This window comes from Plectropomus leopardus, chromosome 21, assembly GCF_026936395.1.
Source record: "Plectropomus leopardus strain MGB_pleo_1.0 chromosome 21, ASM2693639v1, whole genome shotgun sequence".
Taxonomy (NCBI): Eukaryota; Metazoa; Chordata; class Actinopteri; order Perciformes; family Serranidae; genus Plectropomus; species Plectropomus leopardus.
This window is the reverse complement of record NC_142196.1, coordinates 13047744-13070064: the sequence shown is the minus strand read 5'-3', so window position 1 is coordinate 13070064 and position 22321 is coordinate 13047744. Positions and strand designations below refer to the sequence as shown.

At 39.9% G+C, this 22321-nt stretch overlaps 1 protein-coding gene across 2 annotated transcripts; it reads left to right on the top strand.

The window, feature by feature from the left end:
• The first annotated feature begins 1768 nt into the window (after positions 1-1768).
• oplah (5-oxoprolinase, ATP-hydrolysing) lies at positions 1769-22212 on the top strand. Of its 2 annotated transcripts, none has more exons than XM_088071697.1 (28): positions 1769-1943; positions 2938-3109; positions 3759-3950; positions 5636-5750; positions 6566-6689; positions 7344-7539; positions 7805-7970; positions 8282-8420; positions 10047-10114; positions 10717-10892; positions 11370-11501; positions 11654-11766; positions 12057-12227; positions 12362-12499; positions 12805-12943; positions 13697-13809; positions 14781-14932; positions 15063-15223; positions 15814-15915; positions 16007-16181; positions 17263-17447; positions 17560-17706; positions 17794-17928; positions 18085-18234; positions 19255-19412; positions 20221-20381; positions 20516-20613; positions 21295-22212. In XM_088071697.1, exons 2-28 carry the CDS (start codon positions 2939-2941, stop codon positions 21445-21447), a joined length of 3930 nt encoding a protein of 1309 aa, XP_087927823.1. In that variant the 5' UTR covers positions 1769-1943; position 2938; the 3' UTR covers positions 21448-22212. The 2 variants fall into 2 exon arrangements, with proteins under 2 accessions (XP_087927823.1, XP_042366851.2); XM_042510917.2 differs by having other exon boundaries at positions 1770-1943; positions 2899-3109.
• Positions 22213-22321: the final 109 nt, after the last annotated feature.

Here is a 22321-nt window from a genome sequence, read left to right as displayed (position 1 = left end):
TGGTACAAATGTCCACTCGGACTCAAGAATGAACTGTTTAGAATTTTGTGGTCAAATGTTACTAACAAAACAAGTTTTTGGCCATAACTCAGTAATTCATTAGTTAATTATGATAACTTTCACACAGATGTCTAAAAGGATGAAATGATAAAGTGATGAAATTTTATATCCAAAAGATGAAACTGTGACATCATAATGTTTGCCACAACATCCATATTTGAAACATTATTTACTGACATGGCTACAACTTTGTGTTCTGTCCTCTGGTAGTCCACCGCCAGCTTAGTGGTTTTGCTGTTATTGAGCTTCAGGTGATTGTTGTTGAATCATGTTTATCAGTCGACTGTACTCCAATGTAAACAATCTCTAAGACAGCATGTTTCTCACTGGAAATTATTCAGTTGAATCATACATGTCAATATAGTGACAAGTTCCAGTTTGCCCAAAAATACACTTTAATTGTGTTCCCTCAAGTTTTCATTACATATATTATATGAGTCTGGACAAACTGAGGCATACAACTGCAAGGTGGTGATTCTAGTTCAAGAAAGCCAACTACATTCAGTTGTCCATTATTATGGAAATGTTTTTCCACCTGTCACAGCAATGTCATTACTGGCACAAATGTTGAGCTGCTCAAATTTCAGACAACACTTTGCCACTGGAGAGCAGTCTGAGGGCAGATGGAGGTCATATGCTGACGGCTGAAAAAACAAAAGAATCAGATCAACATTGTTCCGTGATTTGTATCCTAAAGTGTATTATTTACTGGCTTCCCCCTTATTGGTGTTAATTCTAGAAGCAGACAAGCTTGGAGAACAAATTGCCGTGAAGCAGAGTTCAGTTCAGAATGTGAGATTTTAATGAAACACACACACAGTTGCACACTACTCAGAAATGTGGGAGGTAAGACTTACCGTGAGAATAGATAAGACATTAGAGCATCATACACGATACAATGAGCCACTTCTAAAACTAGGCCACAGAGGTCATTGTTATCACAATGGAGGAGTTTTTTTTTTTTTCTAAATGTAAATGTAAAATGTTTAGCGCTCTCCGTGTTTATTGAAAAACTGTGTTCGTATCATTAAATATGAGGACAGCTGAAATTACTCAGTGTCATTGTACTACCAGAAAACTGTCAACAGATGTCAGCAGAAGTGTAGATTTCAGAGGGGACACAGGGAGACTTGTCCCCAACAATATTTAGAACATGTGCACAATAAACAAGGGTTCCTATAGAGCTTTAAAAAGCCTTAAAAGGCATTTAATTCACATATTTAAAAATAAGTCCTTAATTGTCATTATATTGACTCATCATTCGAAATCAAAATCTTTCAAAATCTTCATCACAGCCAGGAAGTGTAAAAACTAAAACAAAATTCCTGACGGTCCTTTAAAACATCATTTTAAGGAAGATTTGCTTGTTTTAGTGAGAAATATTGCCCATGCTGTTTGCTAGTTGCATTAGCACCAATATGCCCCATATTAGGTGTTGAATTAAAAATAAAAAGTTATTTATGGTGGAGGGAGGGTGACTGATTAAGCCAGACAAAAGAGCTTAGAGGAGGGTCAAGATAAAAAAAAAAAAAAACATCCACAAATAAACAAAATCACCCCCCTGTCTCCTTTTCTGATAAATAAAGTACAGTTCCTTAGAGGGTTTGGCTCAGGTTGAGGCTCAGGTTTTAGGGTCAGATGTAGGCTCAGGTGTTAGGCTCAGGTTTAGGCTCAGGTTTAGGCAGGGAGAAACAGATCGCAGGGGAGGCAGTCTTCAACATAACACCGGCTCCTCGCAGGGGGGCGGGGTTTAAACCTTCAGGCAGCAGCACATGGAAACAGCTTTGACTTGTTGGCAGAGACGTGAGGTAAAGGGGAGGAGAATTTGTTCGCAAACGGATTATCAAAGCTTAACACACTGAAAGTGAAGTAGCGGCGGACAGGTGAGTAAAGATATCATTTACCGTCAGATTGTTCAAATCTTTAGCTTCGTTGCCTCGAATTCGGCACATGCATGCTCCTCTGCACAAAGACTGGGTTGTGGCCGCTGCGTGCATAGCTGCTGACCTTTAAAGCATTTAGTTAAGCGCAAATGTCGATTGCAATGACAGTGCAATTCATTTATCCATAATGTCAATGCTTATTGTCTCTGCAAAACCCCAAAAAATGATCTAATACTGCAGAATCTGTTGCGCGGTTATGATAACCTTAGACTACTGGTGTCCGCCGTCTGGTTCATTGATATTCCTGCAGGGCTCCTTTTGGTTTTGCACCTTTTGTGGTGATACAATATCCCTTTAAAATTGCATCTACATCTGTGAAAACATGCAATATATTGACTGAAAAACATATTTAAACTCCCAATCTTGACATGTAAAAGATAAGCTTCAATGTAACCACTTGGGGCATTTGTGCTCCATCAACTTTCGTTCTCTAAAAGTGCTATTTTTGCCACTCATTGCTTTTCGAAGTGCCTATCGATATTATGGAGAGGCAATGCTTTCAAGGGATACGCAATATGTTGCTTTTAGCTTTGATTAAGGAAAAAACACATTTTGTATTGTTTGACGTTTGTTTGTTTTTTAAAAAAATAATAATTATTCGATTCAGTCGTTAATTTGACCAGTTATCGATTAAGGAAAATTCTTATTTCCAATCCATATGTTGTTCACAATTGCCAATAAATGTGTTTTTATTTGATATAAACAAGTAAAACTTGAAATAGAAAGATTAGCACCAGGTATAAAGTTAAGTCACATCAGTGAATGAAATTTGTTTGGTAGCAAAGTAGTTGTGTCATTGTATTGATTTTATGAATGAACGTGTATCTCAGCTGTTATCAGTACAGTCTTCCTGAGTGGATAATCTCTCCCTCTGTCTAACCCTCTGTGGCTTCAGTTATTCACAGACTCAGGAGCAGCTCTTCTCTTTCTTCAGTATGGCTGAGACTAAAGGGAAATTCGACTTTGCCATCGACCGGGGTGGCACCTTCACCGATGTGTTTGCACGGCTGCCTGATGGTCGAGAGAGAGTCCTGAAACTGCTGTCCCGGGACCCCCAGAACTACAAAGACGCTCCCACTGAGGGGATCCGCAGAGTCCTGGAAGAGGTAACATGATGTAATAGATGGATGAAATATTAGCAGTAGTTAATATTCCATTTATACAAAGAGTTTTTTTGGAATTACTCATCGATCAAAGTGTGGTTGAGCTCCAGATTTTCTAGATAGCTGATTTGACATGGAAGTCCTGTGCTCATGCACATTAAACTTAATTCCACTCGAGTGTAACATTACCATTGTAAATCAGGCTGTAGCTGAAAAGGAGCATGCATTCCTAGTTTTAAAAAAGCAGTGGCTGTACATACAAATAGATGCACTGTACATGTTGTCACTGGCATGAAATGTGATCCTGTCTGTATACTGCCCAGTGGTGGTAGATGAATGTATGTTGTAGTGATTCATGTAGCTTTTATTAATCAGAGTGAAAATGGAAACTTTTGTGTCACGTTAGCTCATTGAATCAACAGTGAAACAAAAACAATGTGAAGCAGGAGTTCTAGGTAAATAATTGAGGTAAATATTGCTTTATTGTGTCTATAAAGTGATTAAACAGGATCAGACAGCAGTCAGAGACAGCATTAAAGACAAAAAGAGAACATATGGAGTCATATTTCATTTCACATATAGCCACAGTGACATCTCTACATCCTGTGTATGAACAGCATATTGTATAATATTTGTGTAAATTTATCGACAGGAAACGGGGCGGGTCTTTCCGCGAGACCAGCCTGTAGACACCTCTCTGATTGGCTGGATCAGAATGGGCACCACAGTGGCAACCAACGCACTACTGGAGAGAGAGGGGGAGAGGACAGCGCTGCTGGTCACACGGGGCTTCAAGGACTTGCTGCACATTGGCACACAGGCCAGGCCAAAACTGTTTGATCTGGTTGGTGGCACTTGTTTTTCTTAACCTGCGAATATCTATATGTATTTATGAATGTTTAAAAGCAAAAGATAAAGCGAGTATAGACACATGTGACATGTTAACTGAAAAGCCAGCTTGTGAAAAAACCACAGATGAATTACTTGGCTCTGAGAAGTGCATTTTTCCAACCTGTTAACCACAGCTTCCCACAATGCCTTTTTGGCTGTACTTAATGTGATGTTCATTAGTAGCCTGGGTACGGGCCTAGTGTTCCTGCAGCACAAGGGCTGCATTCAAAACCACCATCTATACTAGCAGTACATATACAGTATATATAGTATGCAGTAAGCAAACAAAGGCAAAGTCTGCAGTATACCAAAAATACAATCTCCAGTGGGTAAAGGACCAAATAACCTTGCCGAAGTGCTGAAACAGTCACACAAGCTGGTCATTACTTAAATGGTGGACAGCAAAACCCAAAATAAATGAATGAAAATCTTAATAAATGTTATCATTTTAATCTGATTTGCCCTGTAAAATAAAGGCATTTTAATTTTTGCACAAACCCCACATTGTGCCATGATCATTTTATATTTTTTTGATTAACAGTGTACTTCACCCATGCGATTAACCCTTCAAGAGATGGGATAAACACCTGAAGCATCCAAAAAGAACCTGTATGCGACCACTACAGAAGACCCAGCAGTGCATCTACCCCTTTGACTTCATCTTAACCGAAATGTTTGTTTTATTTATTGACTTACTCGACAGTATGTCACGTAAAAAGCCTAAGTTAACTGCTTTACTTAACCTTAGCTAACCCTAAAGAAGCTTTACAAGTACTGAAATAAGATTCATATTCATATGATAGCCAAAACGTTTGTCCTGTTGGCATCTTTCCTTCGTCTTCTTCGTGCCACATTACGGACTGTAACCAGTGATTACCGTCTTGCTCTCTGTCTATTCCTCTGTTTTTTTAGCACAAGGTTGTGCTATACAGGAGTGTTGTTTTGCTGCAGCTGTGCTATTGTTTGCTTCTGCATTTCAAAACCAGAAACTGGCAAAGCCTGGCCTAGCATACTGCAAAATAAATCATTTTTAAAAAATCTTATACTGCATACTACCAACAAACAGAGAATGCACAGCTGCATACTGTGTTAGGCAGTTGTATGTAGTAGGCGGTTTGGAACACAGCCCATATTTAGACATTTTTTTGTGTTGCTGAAACAGAGGGCAAGTCCTGGAGTTTGCCCTCATACCAGTTGTACCATTGATGGTTTAAATGGTCACTTATCTATGATGTTGATGCTTTGCTGCAGAGCAAGCTATAAGAAACCCAACGGCCGGCAGGCGTGTTGCAATATGTTACGTTTTCTCTTATCTGTGTATAACAGGCATGCACTGTTGGTCATATGTTCTCATGTAAGGACACCTGCTTTGACTTCATATACCTCGCATGCAAGGGTGTAGGCTGTGTTTCAATATTGGGAGGTAAACAGATGAAATGAGAATTTCCAGGGTCCTCCACTTAAAATTTTTAGTATCAAACACTTGATTTCCTGCATTCTCTTGAATTTTTATGCACCAATTTACTCTCATGTTATAAATATTGAGGGGGGACGTGTCCCCTGCGCCCCCCTCCTTAACTCTATATCTATGCTTGTGTGTGTGTGTGTGTGTGTGTGTGTGTGTGTGTGTGTGTACAGGAGGTGGCGGTTCCTGATGTGTTGTATGAAGAGGTCATAGAGGTGGATGAGCGAGTTGTTCTCAGGCAAGATGGCTGCCAGCTGGACAGAAAAGATCCCAAACGTGTTGTCACAGGTGCGAAATACAGCTACTTTGTTCTCTTATAAAAGAGTCATAAGACTTCACGTTTGTAACAAGTCACAAGCTTGTTCTTGTTGTTTATGACTAAATACTTGCTAAACTCATTGCAATCCCATCAGTCTTTGTGTTTATCGCTAATTTGCTATTGTTAGCATGCTAACACGCTAACATATGAGGGTGAACATGGTAAATGTTATCCCTGACAAGCATCAGCATGTTAGTAATGACATTGTGAACATGCTTACACTAGCATTTCACTAAAGTCACCACTATACGTACATTAAGTACAGCCTCACAGAGCCTCACAGGATGGCTTTTGTTGAACTTTGTTACTATATAAAGCAGTTCATAGACAGTTTTTTATATCAGTAATTGCACTTACTTTTGCCACTTGACAAAGTTCCAGCACAAAAGCCAAAGAGTCTACAGTCAGCATTAGCAGCTCTGTGATGCTGTAAATCCTGTTTTACTGCTCACGTTCAATCATGCATTCTTTCTTACTTTGTGTGACCGATTTTGTAGATGATATGCACAAATACAAAAAAGCAAACTTCCATTTTTTTTTTACATTGTACATATCTTTGTAATTATTGCACCTCTACCTGTACTTGCAAATATCTTTAGTTCTCCTCAGCTTTTATTCTGTCTCCTCTTAATACTGTAGTGGTGACGGCAGTATAACCAAGGCAACATCCTGTTATTTTTTGTTGTAAATTTAGGAATGTAAACTCAGTCTGCTTGCACACACTCGAGCATTGCCTGAATGCCTTAAATAATCCTGGTAATCTGTGTGTGCTGGTGGCCCTCAGGCAGTACAGGGGATTCTCTGGAGGTGTGGAGGGAGCTCGATCTGCAGCAAGTCGAAAAGGACCTCAGAGGAGTTCTGTCCCGCGGCATCACCAGTCTCGCCGTCCTTCTGCTGCACTCCTACACGTCAGTAGTACAGCTTGTTTTTGTACCTTGAGGGCAAAAAAGAGAAGTATTTACTCAAGATTATAATCTGATAGTTTGGTCTCTTTTTCTTTGATTAGCTTTCTTTCATTCCCAGGCCATCGCTCCAACCCAGGAACAGATTGTATTTTTACTTTACCGTTGAACTATTTAGTTTTTTTATCTTATTTTCACTGTATACTCAGTTATGCAAGTCTTGCTCTGAGTCTCTCTGTCTCTGTGGGAGTAGTGGTATGTACACTAAACGTGTCAGGGGTGTCCGATAGCCTGTTTCTATTGTGTGTGTAACACAGGTGGTTTACTGGGTGAAAGTTCATATTTTTCTTTCCATTCAGTCTCACTTAACTCAATGTCTTGCTAAGTATTCCTCAAAATCCATTCACACTTTCAATGTTGTTGCCTTTTATTCACTCTAGTTCCAAGTAGTGACAGCGATCAAAGCAGATGGATTGGACTGCGATGAAAAGACACTTTCAGGAAACGAGCTGTTGACCAACAATTCAGCTTCCTCTCACATGTCACAGACTAAGCTTTAAAGTTTGGACACAATAGACTTTAGAGCAGAGTTGAAATTATATAAGAGCTGTGTGTTTGACATTCCAGCTCCACCTCACTCACTCTTTCGCTCTCTCTCAGATGGTCCGATCATGAGAAAGCAGTGGGCACCCTGGCACGCCGACTGGGCTTCACCCAGGTGTCTCTGTCCAGCGAGGTCATGCCCATGGTGCGGGCAGTGCCTCGGGGTTACACAGTCTGTGCCGATGCCTACCTCACACCCAAAATTCATCAGTATTTAAAAGGCTTTACCTCTGGGTTCAAGGGTGGCCTGAAGGTGTGTTTCCTACATTAATATGTGTTCCAGTAGCTTCAGTTAAAGACCCTGTTTCAGCTGAACATGGACTACATTTACATGCAGAAAATATTCCCATTTTTGCCCTTATTCTGAAAAAGAAAATATTTCATCTCAGTAGTTTGATGTTGATTACATTACCAGAATCAAATTTGAAAAATTGTCATATTCTGAATAATAGTGTAATATTAGTGTCCATGTAGTCACCAAAATCATCACCTCCATCCTTATTTCACTCTGTCCTCAGGATGTGGACGTATTGTTCATGCAGTCGGATGGCGGTCTGACTCCCATGGACCAGTTCTGCGGTTCACGGGCCATTCTGTCTGGTCCAGCGGGGGGTGTGGTGGGATACGCCATCACTTCATACAGTCAAATGGCGGAAAAGCCTGTGATTGGCTTTGACATGGGGGGTGAGTAAGGGGAATGCCGTACTGAATTTACAGACTATGTTGGGCACTTCTTACTATTTTTTTGTAGTTCTTTGTAGCACAATTTATTGTCCATCTAAATTGTCTTGTACTATGTTTATTACATGTGATGTCACACGTTTTTTGTGTGAAATATCTTTTTTGTTATAAATGATTTTAAGTGCATAGATCATTACAGATTAAAAAAGAAGGCATAAAATATCTTTCTGTGTTTGCTGCAGGAGAACTGGTCACTTTTACAGACTTCTGCTTTTCATACTTCCTGACTGCCTCTGTCTCGTCTCTCTCTGCAGGAACATCCACTGATGTAAGTCGGTATGCTGGCCAGTATGAACATGTGTTTGAGGCTACCACAGCTGGAGTCACCCTGCAGGCACCTCAGCTGGACATCAACACTGTAGCTGCAGGCGGAGGATCACGTCTCTTCTTCAGGTCTGTTAGTCAGCAGTCTTGACCTGTCTTATGATAAACAGATTTGTGTGTGACTTTGACTATTGAGTTGTATAAAGCCTTTTGTGTCTTGCTTTAAATAATTACCTCTGAGTCAGCATTGGTTGGGGCAGAAGTCTTCAAGTTTGCAAATGGGAAAAACAATCTGTAGGATAAAGTTAGAAAAAGTGAGTTTACTCGACCTCTGTAGTGCCTAATCTCTGCTGCAGGCTCAGGGCTACATCATCTGCCACTAGCATAACAATGTTATAGGAGTACAATGCTAAATCGCTGGAGTGGGCCTCCTTGATGCACCAAAATCACTTTGTTAATACAAACTCTTCAGGACTAGTTTTGGAAATGGTTTGCTCAAATTGTGATTTGATTCTGCCTGGTTATTTGAAGTTTACAATGGCAGGATGCAGTCCTCCTGCGGTGAGCATAAGAGCAGTGTAAAAGTGAAGAAATAGGAAAAAACAATATTGAATGTGATTTGCAGAAATACAAACAAGCTGGACTGTGGGACTTTTAAATGATCATATAAATCTATTCTAGTCTATTACATTCAAGCCCAAATGAGCTCACACAATGCTAATAAAGCTTATCACCACAAGGGGAAGCTCTCTGTTTTTTGTATTATACCAGAGTTGCAGTCTCTGGATATGATGCTGGTGCACTGGAAGTGATGCATTTTACTTCAGCCAGTCAGAGCTAGATGGGCAAGAAGAGGGAGAGACCATAGTGAAGGTGTGGATGCTCCAGATAAAAAAATGCATGAGTCATAAACTGTGTTTGTGTAGTCACTCCAGAGGAGGTAGACAAAAGTTCTGTACTCCAGCTTTTACTGGGTGTTTTGGTCAAGAATGAGTGAAGTGACCAAAAAGCTAGGGTTTTTCCTGGCTCACGGTGAGGCAGACATGGTACCATCCTGTTCATGTGCACTGAGCCTTCAACAAGCTCAAAAAACACTTTTTTTTACAAACAATGTATTTTAAGAGTTCTCATAATTACATGATTTGCAAAAAAATTACAATTATGCATAAACTGTTGGCACATTGTTACACATATTCAGCTGTGTTTATAATGTGAATTCCAGGATATTTATGTGCAATTTCATGATGTCCCAATAATATTTGTTTTGGCAGTGCCCCAGTGCGCTGCGCTGATTATGAAAGCGCCACTACATCTGCATAGTACTGTAATTGCAGTTACGAATGACAGAAATCTACCAAGTGCAGTGCTTCTCAGATTAAAAGTCCTTTGTTACATCTGTCAGAGTTTTGTTTAGAACTGCAGCCTGAAAAAGTGCATTGAAATGAGACCTAAATCTCTGCTAAATGTTTGATTCTCTTGTAACTGAGAATGACAACTTAAAGCAGTCCATATACTGTAATATAAAAGGGGATGCATAAGTGTCTGAAAGCTTAATAGTTGATTGGATGACTATTGAGTATTTGTCAGATGTAGTACTGCCTTTAAAAGTTTGAGGTTTGATGTGATAAAATTAATCTTGACAATTCACTTGTGCTCTCGAAGACATGACACTCTTTCTACTTATCTGCATTCAGTTTCTTAAGTTTTCATTTTAACAATTTTTTCCTGTTTTTCTTTTTTTTTCTTCCTCCTCAGATCAGGGATGTTTGTGGTTGGGCCTGAGTCTGCAGGTGCACATCCAGGACCTGCCTGCTACAGAAAAGGTAACCGACTGTTTGTGTTTCCTCCACCTTGACTCCCTTTTCTTCTGTTTTTCTCATCTTAATTTCTTTCAATACATTATTGTGATTTCTTGTTTCCACAGCCTGGTAGATAAACTGTACATTTCTACTTTACTTTACCCACTGCTATTCGTTTCTCTTAATAATCAATTCCAGCTTATCCATCCTCCATGCTGTCGGACAAAAATCTACACACACACATATGGATTCTCTGTGTTCTCATGTCCTGTTCCCCACCCCCTTTTTCTGATTTATAATCTGCATGAAGGCTGGAAATTGGTGCAATTCCAAGTTTTTAGATGATATAACTGAAGCTTGACTCACTCGACTCTCAGTTGGAGTTGTGGTGTGTGCTAACAAAAAGAAACATGAGTCTGACCTCATTGCGGATGTCCCTGTGGGAGCATTTGGCTCTATTTCATACAAAACTTTCTTCAGTGCTTTCACATTTCTTAGAGAATTACATGAAATATTATAAAATTTAAGACTAAACCTTCTATTGAAGCATCATACACAAAGGCCTTTGAGCACTTAATACAGCATGAGTATGAAAAAAAAAGTAATTTCCTGTGGGATTTTTCTAGGTGGCCCTCTGACCGTGACCGACGCTAACTTAGCCCTGGGTCGACTCCTCCCTTCCTTCTTCCCAAAGATCTTTGGGCCAGGAGAGAATGAACCACTGTCACTGGAAGAAACCATGAAGCATTTCCGTCATCTGAGCCAGGAGATTAACCTCTTCTTGTCTTCAAACCAGTCACAGGCACTAATATTTACTGAGATATCAAAGGGAGAGTTCACCTTAAAATCAAAACGAAATTGGTTTTATCAGTCTAGATTATTTTGGTGTGAATTGTAGAGTTTTGACGGTAGAGATGTCTGCCTTTGCTCTAATATAGTGAAACTAGATGGCACTCGGCTTATGGAGGTCAAAGCACTAAAAAAAACACATAAAAAAAACCTCAAAAGCAACGTCTCTCTAGAAATAATAACCTGCTACCCCTACTCAAAATTATCCACAGGCCTTGTTTTAAGCAGTTTCATTTTGTAACTTTTCTTTCTACCACACTGCACCCACCAACCGTATTGAAGCACAAAAGGAAACGTGCATACTTCTAGCTCACCTAGCAACACTGAGCTAACTAACGTTACAGGGTGAACTATCCCTTTAGCAGAGTGTCAGATCTTTAATTCTTTCTCTAAGGGAGTGGAAGGCTAAAATATGTTTTTATGCTTTCAGTCACAGGTCAGCACAAACGGGGCCAACCACTCACACAATAGCCCGTCAGAGATGAGTGTGGAGGAGGTTGCTATGGGATTCATTCGTGTGGCAAATGAGGCCATGTGCCGGCCAATCAGAGCTCTGACACAGGTATTTGGGGTTTCAGAGTCTTAGCTCCAGCTTGGTGAAAATAGAAAGATTTGTTCATATGTGTCAGACACTTAAAATAGTTTTTTTTTCCATTTCTCTCTCTCATCTCTGTCGCTCTCTCACTCTTCCCCTAACTCTCAAACCCCCCATAGGCGAAGGGCCATGATACATCTCAGCATGTGTTGGCGTGTTTCGGGGGTGCAGGTGGACAACATGCGTGTGCTATCGCCCGAGCGCTGGGGATGAAGACTGTCTTCATACACAAGTAAGAGTTATAGTTTGTGTAAGTTGTGTGAGTAAGAAACACAAAATCGCCCCCGGAAAAACTTGCAAACAAACAGCAGGTATTTCCCAGTTCAGTTCTCTCCTTGTCTCCAACATAAGAAAAAAAATCAGATTTTATGATACAGGTAACATTTCACCAAAATTGTACATCTGACTGTGGTGTTTTTCTGCCTCTCAAAATTGTTCCTTTATTTCGAGTGGCATTAAAAAGTCTTAAAAAGCCTTAAATCTAAGTTGCTTTAAGCTGTAGGAACCGTGTGTGTGTTGCAGGTACAGCGGCGTGCTCTCAGCCTACGGCCTGGCTCTGGCTGATGTGGTGGAGGAGGTACAGGAGCCGTGTTCGCTGCAGTACGAACAACACTCTTTCAGCGAGCTTGATCGGAGGGTGGAGCAGCTCTCAAAACGTTGCCGTGATACACTTTGTGCACGTGGATTCACCAGGTCAGCCTTCACAAAACACTGTGTTGTTTGGGATTAACTTAATGCCCGTCAAACTGTGCCGTTTCACTGTTATCATCACTAAAAGCTTAACAAGTAATAGTACAATAACGCAGCTTTGTGTTTCTTGTCTTCAGCGGTCAGATAAGCACTGAGGTTTTCCTTCACCTGCGCTACAAGGGCACTGACTGCGCTCTCATGGTCAATGCTGCTGGTTTCCCCAGCAACGCCCAGTCCTGTCTCGCCGGAGACTTCCGCAGCGCCTTCACCAAGCGGTTAGCTCTTTGTTTACTCATTTGCCAGATGATTTGTAAATTTATTCACGCACTGTGCTATTGCCTCGAGCATTTATTCACCCATGAGTGGATGAATCATTGCCCCTGACACTTTTGCTCCTTGGTGTTTACATTGCATATGCAAACACAGCATCAAGTTAATGTGTCATTTCTCCATAGGAGATAAGCTCAGTAAACTTTGGAGCTGACGTTTGTTTACACTACTTCATGCTTCTAATGTTCCTCTAACATTAGTCACTTTATATTCATTCTTCCGCCTGCTCTGTTTTTTTTCTTCCTTTTAGTTATCTGAAGGAGTTTGGATTCACTATTCCAGACAGACCCATTGTGGTTGATGACATCAGAGTGAGGGGTTGTGGGAAATCTGGTATCAAGTCGGTGTATAAAACAAAGACGGGGAGCGGACAGGCCAAGCCAGTCACGGTACACAGACTCTTATACATATGTTACATACAGCAGAACATTACATAACACCAGAAACACACTGGCTTGCGTCCTGCATGTGTGACGCAACCTCACCGAACTGCAGTGTGTTTCCCACTCGTGATGTTCACACGGGCAGCGACGTGGCTGTGATGCTGCTGCAGGGCTGCCTTCAGCTGCGAGTACTGTATATATGTGCTCATATATTTATAAGCACAAATTCCACTCATTTATAAAGTTGTGCAAGCTCCTGCATTGTCAACAATACAGTCCTGCAAATATTTCACAATAAAATTCCTTGTGTCAACAACTGATGGGATTCTGTTGACAGAAATGTTGTCAGAGGACTTTTATTTTGAAACAGGAGCAGGAAAATTTGAGTAAAACAGTTCGTATATCCCCATCTCTGCGACAGAGACAGTATTTTAAACTGAAAGCAAAAGTGGTATAGAGTAAATATAATTATCAAAACACCATTTTCACTGTCTGTTTCTGCTGACAGCTGCGCACGGCACACTTAAAATATTCGCAAGCCACTGTTTGTCTAGATGAGCTGCGGCTGACAGGCAGCTGAGATGTGTGTATTGATGCCCTTTTTTCATCAATACTGAATTCTCTTCCTCTCACAAACACACAGTATATACATTATGCTGAAATAGATTTTTTGAAAATAAAGAATTTGTTATAACGTAAAGAAACTCTTTGTTCTGAAAACATTTACATTGTGTCAATTGTGTGTCTGTTCCTCTGTAGATGACTAAGTGTTACTTTGAGGAGGGTTACCTGGACACCAGTGTGTATCTGTGGGAGGAGCTGCCATGTGGTCACAGCATCCAGGGACCAGCCATCATCATTGACAAGAACAGGCAGGCTTTTTCCTCCTTACCGCCATGACTAGCTTTCAAATGAACCCCAGTGAAACATTATATTTTTGTTTTTAGATATGTGTGATTCTAAATATCCATATCTGGGCTGATTCAGGACAACTCCCACAGCGTGAGATGAATCATCTCTAACTGACCACGTCATGTCAGTTGCGGGACACACTTTTAATTCCTGTCATATCAGTAATTTAAGCATATAAACCTTCATTATTTAGAGTAAGTAGCTTGTGAAAAATATTAGTGTTAAATTTAAAGGCTACAGCTGTTATTCCAATGTGTCAGATATGTAAATATTAAAAGGTATACTATTATTTTTTACTGTTTGCAAACACTCTCACCAGCGAAAATGAAAGTAAAAGCCAACTCTAGATTCACTCCCCTTTGGTGTTTTGCTTCACTACAACATATGTACCTAAATTTGCATGGAGATAAATATAAGTATCAGGGATCAGGGCCAAAGACACTTGATTAGGACTTCCCTTTTTTCATTATTATAATTTTATTTTGGTCTTAATTATACTGTAATGTTAAAAAAAATATTTAAGGCAGGATGTTAAAATCTGTTGAATATGGTAAAATAATGCCTTTGAATTTAAGTACAGTTTTTATTTTTTGCATCATTACCTCTATGGATATGTGGACACAAACTCAGATACTTTCAATGTACTTTCTAAACTTTGGATTGGAATTTGGTCTTTAAAATACTTGCATGCATTTTCTCTGTGTTTAATTTTTAATTTTTTGTGTTTTATTTGTTGTCTTAATTTAACATCAGGCCGAGGACGACAGTTGAAAATTTGCCTTTTGGTTAACACTGGTACATTATCAGTGAAGTTGATCAGTGTGCTGTGCCTAAGAATAAATGAATAAATACTTTTCAAAAGTAAATTGAAAAAAATACTCCATCTAATTATCTGTGCTTGTATACATTTTTTTTCTTTTTATTTATCCAGTACCATCCTGGTGGAGCCGTGCTGTGAGGCCCGTCTGACAGAGGGGGGCGATGTTTGTATGACTGTTGGCTCTGACCCTCACTGCGCCCTGGGCACTGAACTCAACGCTGTGCAGCTCTCCATCTTCTCCCACCGCTTCATGAGCATAGCAGGTAACCAACAGAGGATGATGAGCATCTTCTGAGAGGAGTATGGGATTTGTAAATCCTGGTTCACTGTAAGATGTTCTGTATTTTTTTGTATTAGCTTTCTCAGTTGTTTTCTGCGCCTCGTCCTCTACAGAACAGATGGGTCGAGTTCTCCAGAGAACCTCCATCTCCACCAACATCAAGGAACGTCTCGACTTCTCCTGTGCTGTGTTCGGACCAGACGGTGGTTTAGTGTCCAATGCACCCCACATCCCTGTCCACCTGGGGGCCATGCAGGAGACTGTGCAGTACCAGGTGCAGAGAGTGTACCTCTTTTTATGTGTTTACCTTTATTTAACAGGAAAACACCATCGAGAGTAAGTTCTTTTACAAGAACGCCCTGATTATACTGCACAAAATCAACAGAGGCACACAAAAGATACCGGATAAATGAACAAGTTCTAAAACAACAGAAGAATCCAACGGTTACAATAAGTAAGGACAAGGACATCAGCATTGGGGACGACATCAGTTCACAGAAAACTCCTGCATTCACACTGTTACAAGTCAGTCAAAGGGATTTAAATTGATTAAAAGGGATTAGCTTGTCTAATTTTACAAGCTTCTGCAGATAGTTCCACTTTTGAGACCTGTACAGTGTTTACATGTTACAATTTAGTTACAATAGAATAGCCTGAAATTTGGCAAAGAGAAAAGGGTAAAAAAAAAAAAAAAAAAAAAAAGCTTAAAAACACAAAAAACACAGATTTAATATTATTATTATAATAATAACAAAAAATACAAGTGTAGTTTTCTTGACATTTTCTCTAGCATGCCGAGAAAATGACACTCGAGTATTAACCCCCCACCGTGACAAAAAGGATGTTTCTTCTCCGTCTCTGCAGATGAGAGCTTTGGGAAACAAGCTGAAAGAAGGTGACGTGATTCTCAGCAACCATCCGTGTGCCGGAGGCAGCCACCTCCCAGACCTCACAGTCATCACACCGGTCAGTCCGTGCAGCTCTGTGTCTGCATCCTTCCTCTCCTCATGATCAAACGTTTCTCCTCACTGCATACCCCTGCCTTTCTCGCCCTCAGGTGTTCAGGAAAGGAATCAGCAGTCCAGTGTTCTTTGTAGCCAGCAGGGGGCACCACGCTGACATTGGAGGCATCACTCCAGGCTCCATGCCCCCCCACTCCACCTCCCTTCTGCAGGAGGGGGCCGTCTTCACTTCCTTTAAACTTGTCACTGGTGGCGTCTTCCAGGAGGAGGGTAAGAGAGGAGAAGGTGAACCAGGAATGAATGTGAGAGACAGATGAGAGGAGGGAGCAGAGATCATACAGAGCTGTATCTTGTCGCAAAGTCAAGATAAAGAGTTCTTGCTGTGTATTTTCACAAATATATGGCTGTAAGTGTTGTTTATGTGTATATGTATGCATACTTAAACTAAATAACCTTAAATAGCTGATATGTAATGTTATAACCTTTGTTTATTTTCTAAAGCTCACAATCTTATTTGAGAAGGGTACCACTGTGAGTGCCGAGTCGCCTGTATTTTATGTTAATTAAGTGGTAATACACTTTGTTTGGAAAACATACAAAAAGCGAGAATTAAGGCCATGAAATAGACACTTAGAATTTGGTAATTTCTCACATTAAAAACCACACTGTTTGGCTGCAGTAGAGCAGCAACAATTAATCAGTTAGCTGTTAGTTATAGAGTTAATCGCCAACTCGTAATAATTGATTCATCAGTTTAAGTCATGTTTATGACAGTAAACTGAATATCTTTGGGTAGTGGACAGAACAAGACATTTGAGGACATTATTATGGGCTTTGGGGTAAAAAAAATAGCACATTTTCAAATATTTTATGCAACAAACAACGTATTGATTGATTTTGAAAAAACAGTCCTCAGATTATTTGACAATGGTAATAAGATTTGCAGCCCTAGGCAGCATACTAACTAATTCTCATTTATCAGAATGTCATTGAATGCACCATATAGGTCAGCTTTTGAAATAGCAACTACTCGCAGCAGTGTTACAATGCAAATATAATATCACTTTATCAGGAAAAATGCAAACAAGTGGCTGCAGGGAAGGTCAGAAATCTATCTAAAGAGTTACTGTATGCTTTATGAAACATCAGTAATCTTGAATTTATGTACACACAGAATGAGCCGCCACGTGCATAACCACCAGTATGGTCCTCTAAGGAGCTTAATCAACATTTATCAACCTGCACTGTTTGTTTCAGGTATCTTATTTAACATTCCCACGACTATCTTCACTCTCACTTCCCATAATGCTTTTTTTCCCTCTCTTGCCTTTTCCCTCTGTCTCCATATCAGCTGTAACTGAAGCTCTGATGGCTCCGGCCCAGTACCCAGATTCCTCTGGGACTCGTAATCTCCATGACAACCTGTCAGACCTGCGGGCTCAGGTGGCAGCCAATCGGAGAGGCAGCCAGCTGGTGGGGGAATTGATTGACAGCTACGGGTTAGCTGTTGTCCAGGCCTACATGGGATACATTCAGGTGACTGTGGCTACAAGTGAAGCTGAGTAAAAGAAAAACAAACACTCTTATTGTGGAAGGTAATGAGTACTGCTGGTGTTGTGCTACAGCAGACTTTGTGTTAATGTTTCAGAGTAATGCAGAGCTGGCAGTGAGGGACATGCTGAGAGACTTTGCACGCCGCAGACGCCAACAGACCGGCTCCTTGGAGGTGGAGTCGGAGGATTTCATGGATGATGGGACGGCAATCAGACTGCGGGTTCAGATTAATGAAGAAGAGGTGAGCACCAAGAATCTTCTCTTTAAGATCAAAACATTTTGTGTTGCCCAAGGAGTTGGTTAATTTCTATAAAAAACCTCACCACAGGGCAGCGCAGTGTTTGACTTCACAGGGACGGGAACAGAGGTTTGGGGGAACTGCAACGCACCGCGCGCCATCACCCTCTCTGCCCTCATCTACTGCCTGCGCTGCATGGTCGGGCAGGACATCCCCCTTAATCAGGTAAGGCGTGTATTCTAGAACCTAGGAGAGGGTCTAAGGAAATTTAGGGGTTTGACCAAATGTTTGTTTAGTGATTCTTCTACAGTTAAAATTCAAAAGCGTAATCGAATTCCATACAGCTCATATATATCCAGTGTTTCCTTTCTTCATATCCAGGGCTGTCTTGCACCAATCAAAGTCATCATACCCCCTGGCTCAATCCTGCAGCCTTCCCAGAATGCAGCTGTGGTTGGAGGAAATGTACTTACGTCCCAAAGAGTGGTTGACGTTATCTTTAAGGCGTTTGAGGTGTGCGCCGCTTCGCAGGTGAGAAAAAATGAATTTGTACGAGAGACTGGAATATTCGGTTTGCAGCACAAAAAAGGTTAACCCTTTGGAACCTGGATGGACATGTGTTTACCTGTACTGCATTCAGACGCCTTTAACAAGCATTTAAACCTTTTAAACTGGGTAGGGAAAAAAGCAATGAGCAACTCAGCAAGGAATGTCCCACAAGTTGCAAGAAATTAGTTAAAGGTGGCAATAAAAAATGACAGAGAGAGAGAGAGAGGGAATTAGAAAACTGTCAAAAAGACTAGGGGAATATGTCCACAAATCAATGTTTAAATTATGTATTATGTATATAGTGTTAAAAAGTGTGATATAAATGTAGCACTTTTGAGGTTAATTTTTCTTTTCTTTATTTATTTTCAGGTAATTGTCTTATTACTTGTCTCGTAACTTGTTGTCTCGTACTAATTTTCTGCTAATCTCGGCGTCATTTTCTCCCGTGTTGCATACGCTTTTGATAGAAATCAGACCACTGTGCTCAGGTCTCAATTGGTTAAGTTCTCAGCAATAAATAAAAAGGTTTAAATGTGCACGAATTTTCCAAAATTAGGTGATTTGTGGACCGTTCATATTGCTAGTTAATTATTAATAATTATGAATGATTAACTAGAAATATAAACATTTTTTTTAATTTTTTAAAAACCTTTAAAAATTGTTTTAATCCACCAAAATAAAATGAAAAAAATAGTCAGTGTCTTTGAAATGTGTTAAGATATAAAATGAGTGCAGGTGAGGAAAACAAACATTCTGATGTTTCATTTTTGTTTCTGTGACCTTTAAAACGCCAGAAAATAGCAGTGTGACAATCTCAGTGTCTCCCTTACATTTACAAAAAAAATGTATCTCAGGTTGTGGCCAAATTACTTAAATTTGAGAGTTGTGATGACGCACAAAACATAGTAAATTGATCAACAGGACAAATGATTCTGAAACTTTATATTTGTTTTTTTTTGTGTGTGTTACTTTCTTATTTATTGTTGTTCCTCTTTCCATCAGGGCTGCATGAACAACATTTCATTTGGCAGTGAGAGTGTAGGTTACTATGAGACGGTTGCCGGGGGAGCAGGGGCAGGGCCAGGCTGGAACGGGCGCAGTGGAGTTCACAGTCACATGACCAACACCCGCATCACCGACCCCGAGATTCTGGAGAAGAGGTCAGACATGAGGCATTTTGAGTCTATTTTATATGAAAAATATTACATTCATAAATGTAAATGGACTCAAAAGACACCAAAAATACAAGAATTCAAAAACAGAAGTAGGACGTTATATTCAAAGATTACACAGATGGAAAGAGAGCAAAGCTGAGAAAACACTGAACACTGAACACTTGTCAAACTTAATTTTGTTTTATACTTTGTTTCGATACCTCTTATGTATATATGTATATAACTGTATTTAGTTTGTCCTGCATGGTCTTTTTTTGTTTGTTTTTCTTATGACTTTTTGCAGTGTTCTGGGTTTTTCTCCTTCGTTGTTTGTTATTTGATTGAACTGCTAAATATGCCTGAGCCACGTGTGAACTGACTGAAAAGAAATTGAATAAAAGGCAAAAAAAAAAAAAAATGGGGGGGGGGGTTAAGCTTCAGAGGCACGGGTTCAAGTTTTAGTGTCCACTAATAATAATGTTTTTTTTAATAATTCAAAGCTTTGTTTAGTGTATTTGATACGGACATCACAGCAGCATGAGATCTGTACATTTATGAACAAGAGCCAGATGTGCTGGGTTTTGCACTTTACATCCACTGACGCTGTCCCGCTGTTCTTTAACCGCATCATTTTTCCACTTCAGTCCTCTCAGCATGTTTTCACATGCAACACATTTAATCATTTGTTCCCTTGGCATTTTTAGTGTAGTTAAGTTTAGTTTAGTTTAGTTTAAGGCTCTTTTCACCACCTTTTTTCTTTTCTTATTTTTAACATCAACAACATTTTTTAACAACTGCTGTCTGCTGTGTTCAGATATCCGGTCATTCTAGAGCAGTTCTCTCTACGGCCCGGCTCAGGAGGTGCAGGAAAATACTGCGGTGGAGACGGTGTGATGCGGAAACTTCTATTCAGGAACAAGGTGGTTCTTTCTGTACTGACTGAGAGACGATCCACCCGTCCCTACGGCCTCCAGGGTAAACTTTAACATGTTTAAAGCTGACTGCAAATGTCCACAGATGCCATTTTCATGTTATTTTATTTTGTTTTGCTTAGTGGCTATTGGCATCCTTGTTTCTTTCACTATTTGCACCCTCTCTCTGTTGGTCAGGGGGTGAGGACGGTGCAGCAGGACTGAACCTGCTTCACAGAGCAGACGGACGAGTCCTCAACCTGGGAGCCAAAACCAGTGTCAGCCTTCAGCCCGGGGTAAGACTGCATAATGTGCATGAGTGAAAGAAATGCTATTAAGTAGTAACCATAATGATAAAGTGAATTTTGTTATGTTGCATGAAAAAAAATGTTTTACTCTGACTTTAATTTTTTGACTTTAATAAATGTGTTATTTACATCACAATGATTCTGTTATTAAATATGTAAGTAAAAATCTTAAGAAGCCTTCAGATATGAAACCATAAAATACTAAATCTCTCTGCAGTTATTAAATAGTGTCTATCTTGTAGAAATGAGGCACATAAGAAATGTATTTATTTTTTTAAACTTTTTTTCATTTGTATTTTTCTTTTGTATAGCTTTATATTTCAAATAAGTTAAAGCACCCTGAAAGTATTCAGAATACCCATTAGTTAGTCCTTGACATTTTATAATCTCGATGAGCTAACTGTTAGGGACTGTCGATTTTTACATTTTTTTAAAGAAAACATGCCATTAAACTCCACTCGCAGGTTTGGGGGCTTCTGAAGGTTCTGAAAATGTTAATAAAATACCACAATTCAAAGGTGAATACCCCTCCTTCCAAAAGCATAACTCCCTCTGTAGTGCTTAAAAGATTATCTGAAGTGCCACCCCTCAGTTTGCACCATCCCCTTCCCATTTAGCAAGTAAAGAACAGTCCCCTGGTATAAACTGAGATATCCTCTGAATCCACAGGACACGTTCTGCCTCTACACCCCTGGAGGAGGAGGATATGGGAAAGAGGAGGACGCCAACACAAGACCTCAGACCAAGCGCAGGCGCTTGAATGAGTCTTACCCTGAAAGAGGAAGCGTCTTTGAATACCGAATGGCACAAGAAGGAGTATGAAAGGAAATAAGAAAGAGAGGGAGAGAGACAGACAAGCCAGAGGAGGAGAAGAAGAAAAGAGGTGGGGAAATTACACAAGCACTAAAGAGAGATGGAAAAGACAGAATAGGGCTCTTTGTCAAAGATGGAAAGATTCCTTAAACTGATGAAGAAAACAGTGTTCACAACATTATACTGTGAGGAAAAAAAGAAAGCAAATACTTGAAAAACATTTCAAGATATAGACTTGCAAAAATTCAAGAGTTTGCCATACTAACAGCTATCACTACAGTCAAGGCCACTAGATCAAAAGTGTATTTCAGTCGCACTTTTTTTGTCGAGTCTGTCTGCTAACATGTATTCAAAGACAATCAGGCTGGACTTCCATTAGCAGGAGAAGTTAGAGGATACTGAAAGCTCAGTTATCAATCAGATTAGTGTGACTGGCAGATAAGATGTGTTGCTCCTTTAACTTTAACATTCCACTATTTAATATTCATATTTTCTTATTACTAGCCGATGACAATCAGTAAGCCTCAGTTTTCCATTCTAACTTTGAGTACATATCCCAGTAAACATCTTACTTTAGAGACCCCAGATTTGCTGTGTAGGGTAAGAAATTGTAAGAATTTTGCCTACTAATTTTTTTCAATGTTCAAGGAAAAAGCCAACCAGTTGATGACCTGTTTTAACCAGAATAACCTCCTCTCTAACACCACAGAGTCACAATGTGGGTACTCCTCTGTTATTTTAACAGGATGGATAAATAAACCCCATTTCTACTAATTGGATTGTCCTCTTTATTCCATTAAAAGACATTAGTTTCACTTAAAAATAATTGTCAGTGTGCAACTGGAGTAATATGTTTGAAGAGTATGTAGACATTATATAAAAG

What these genes read in the sequence shown, in the direction of transcription:
- oplah (XM_088071697.1), top strand. Translation starts at nt 2,939, where the DNA reads ATGGCTGAGACTAAAGGGAAATTCGACTTTGCCATCGACCGGGGTGGC. An exon ending in AAGACTGTCTTCATACACAA is followed by an intron (nt 11,767 to 12,056) that starts GTAAGAGTTATA and finishes TGTGTGTTGCAG; the next exon opens with GTACAGCGGCGTGCTCTCAG. An exon ending in AGGTGTGCGCCGCTTCGCAG is followed by an intron (nt 18,235 to 19,254) that starts GTGAGAAAAAAT and finishes TCTTTCCATCAG; the next exon opens with GGCTGCATGAACAACATTTC.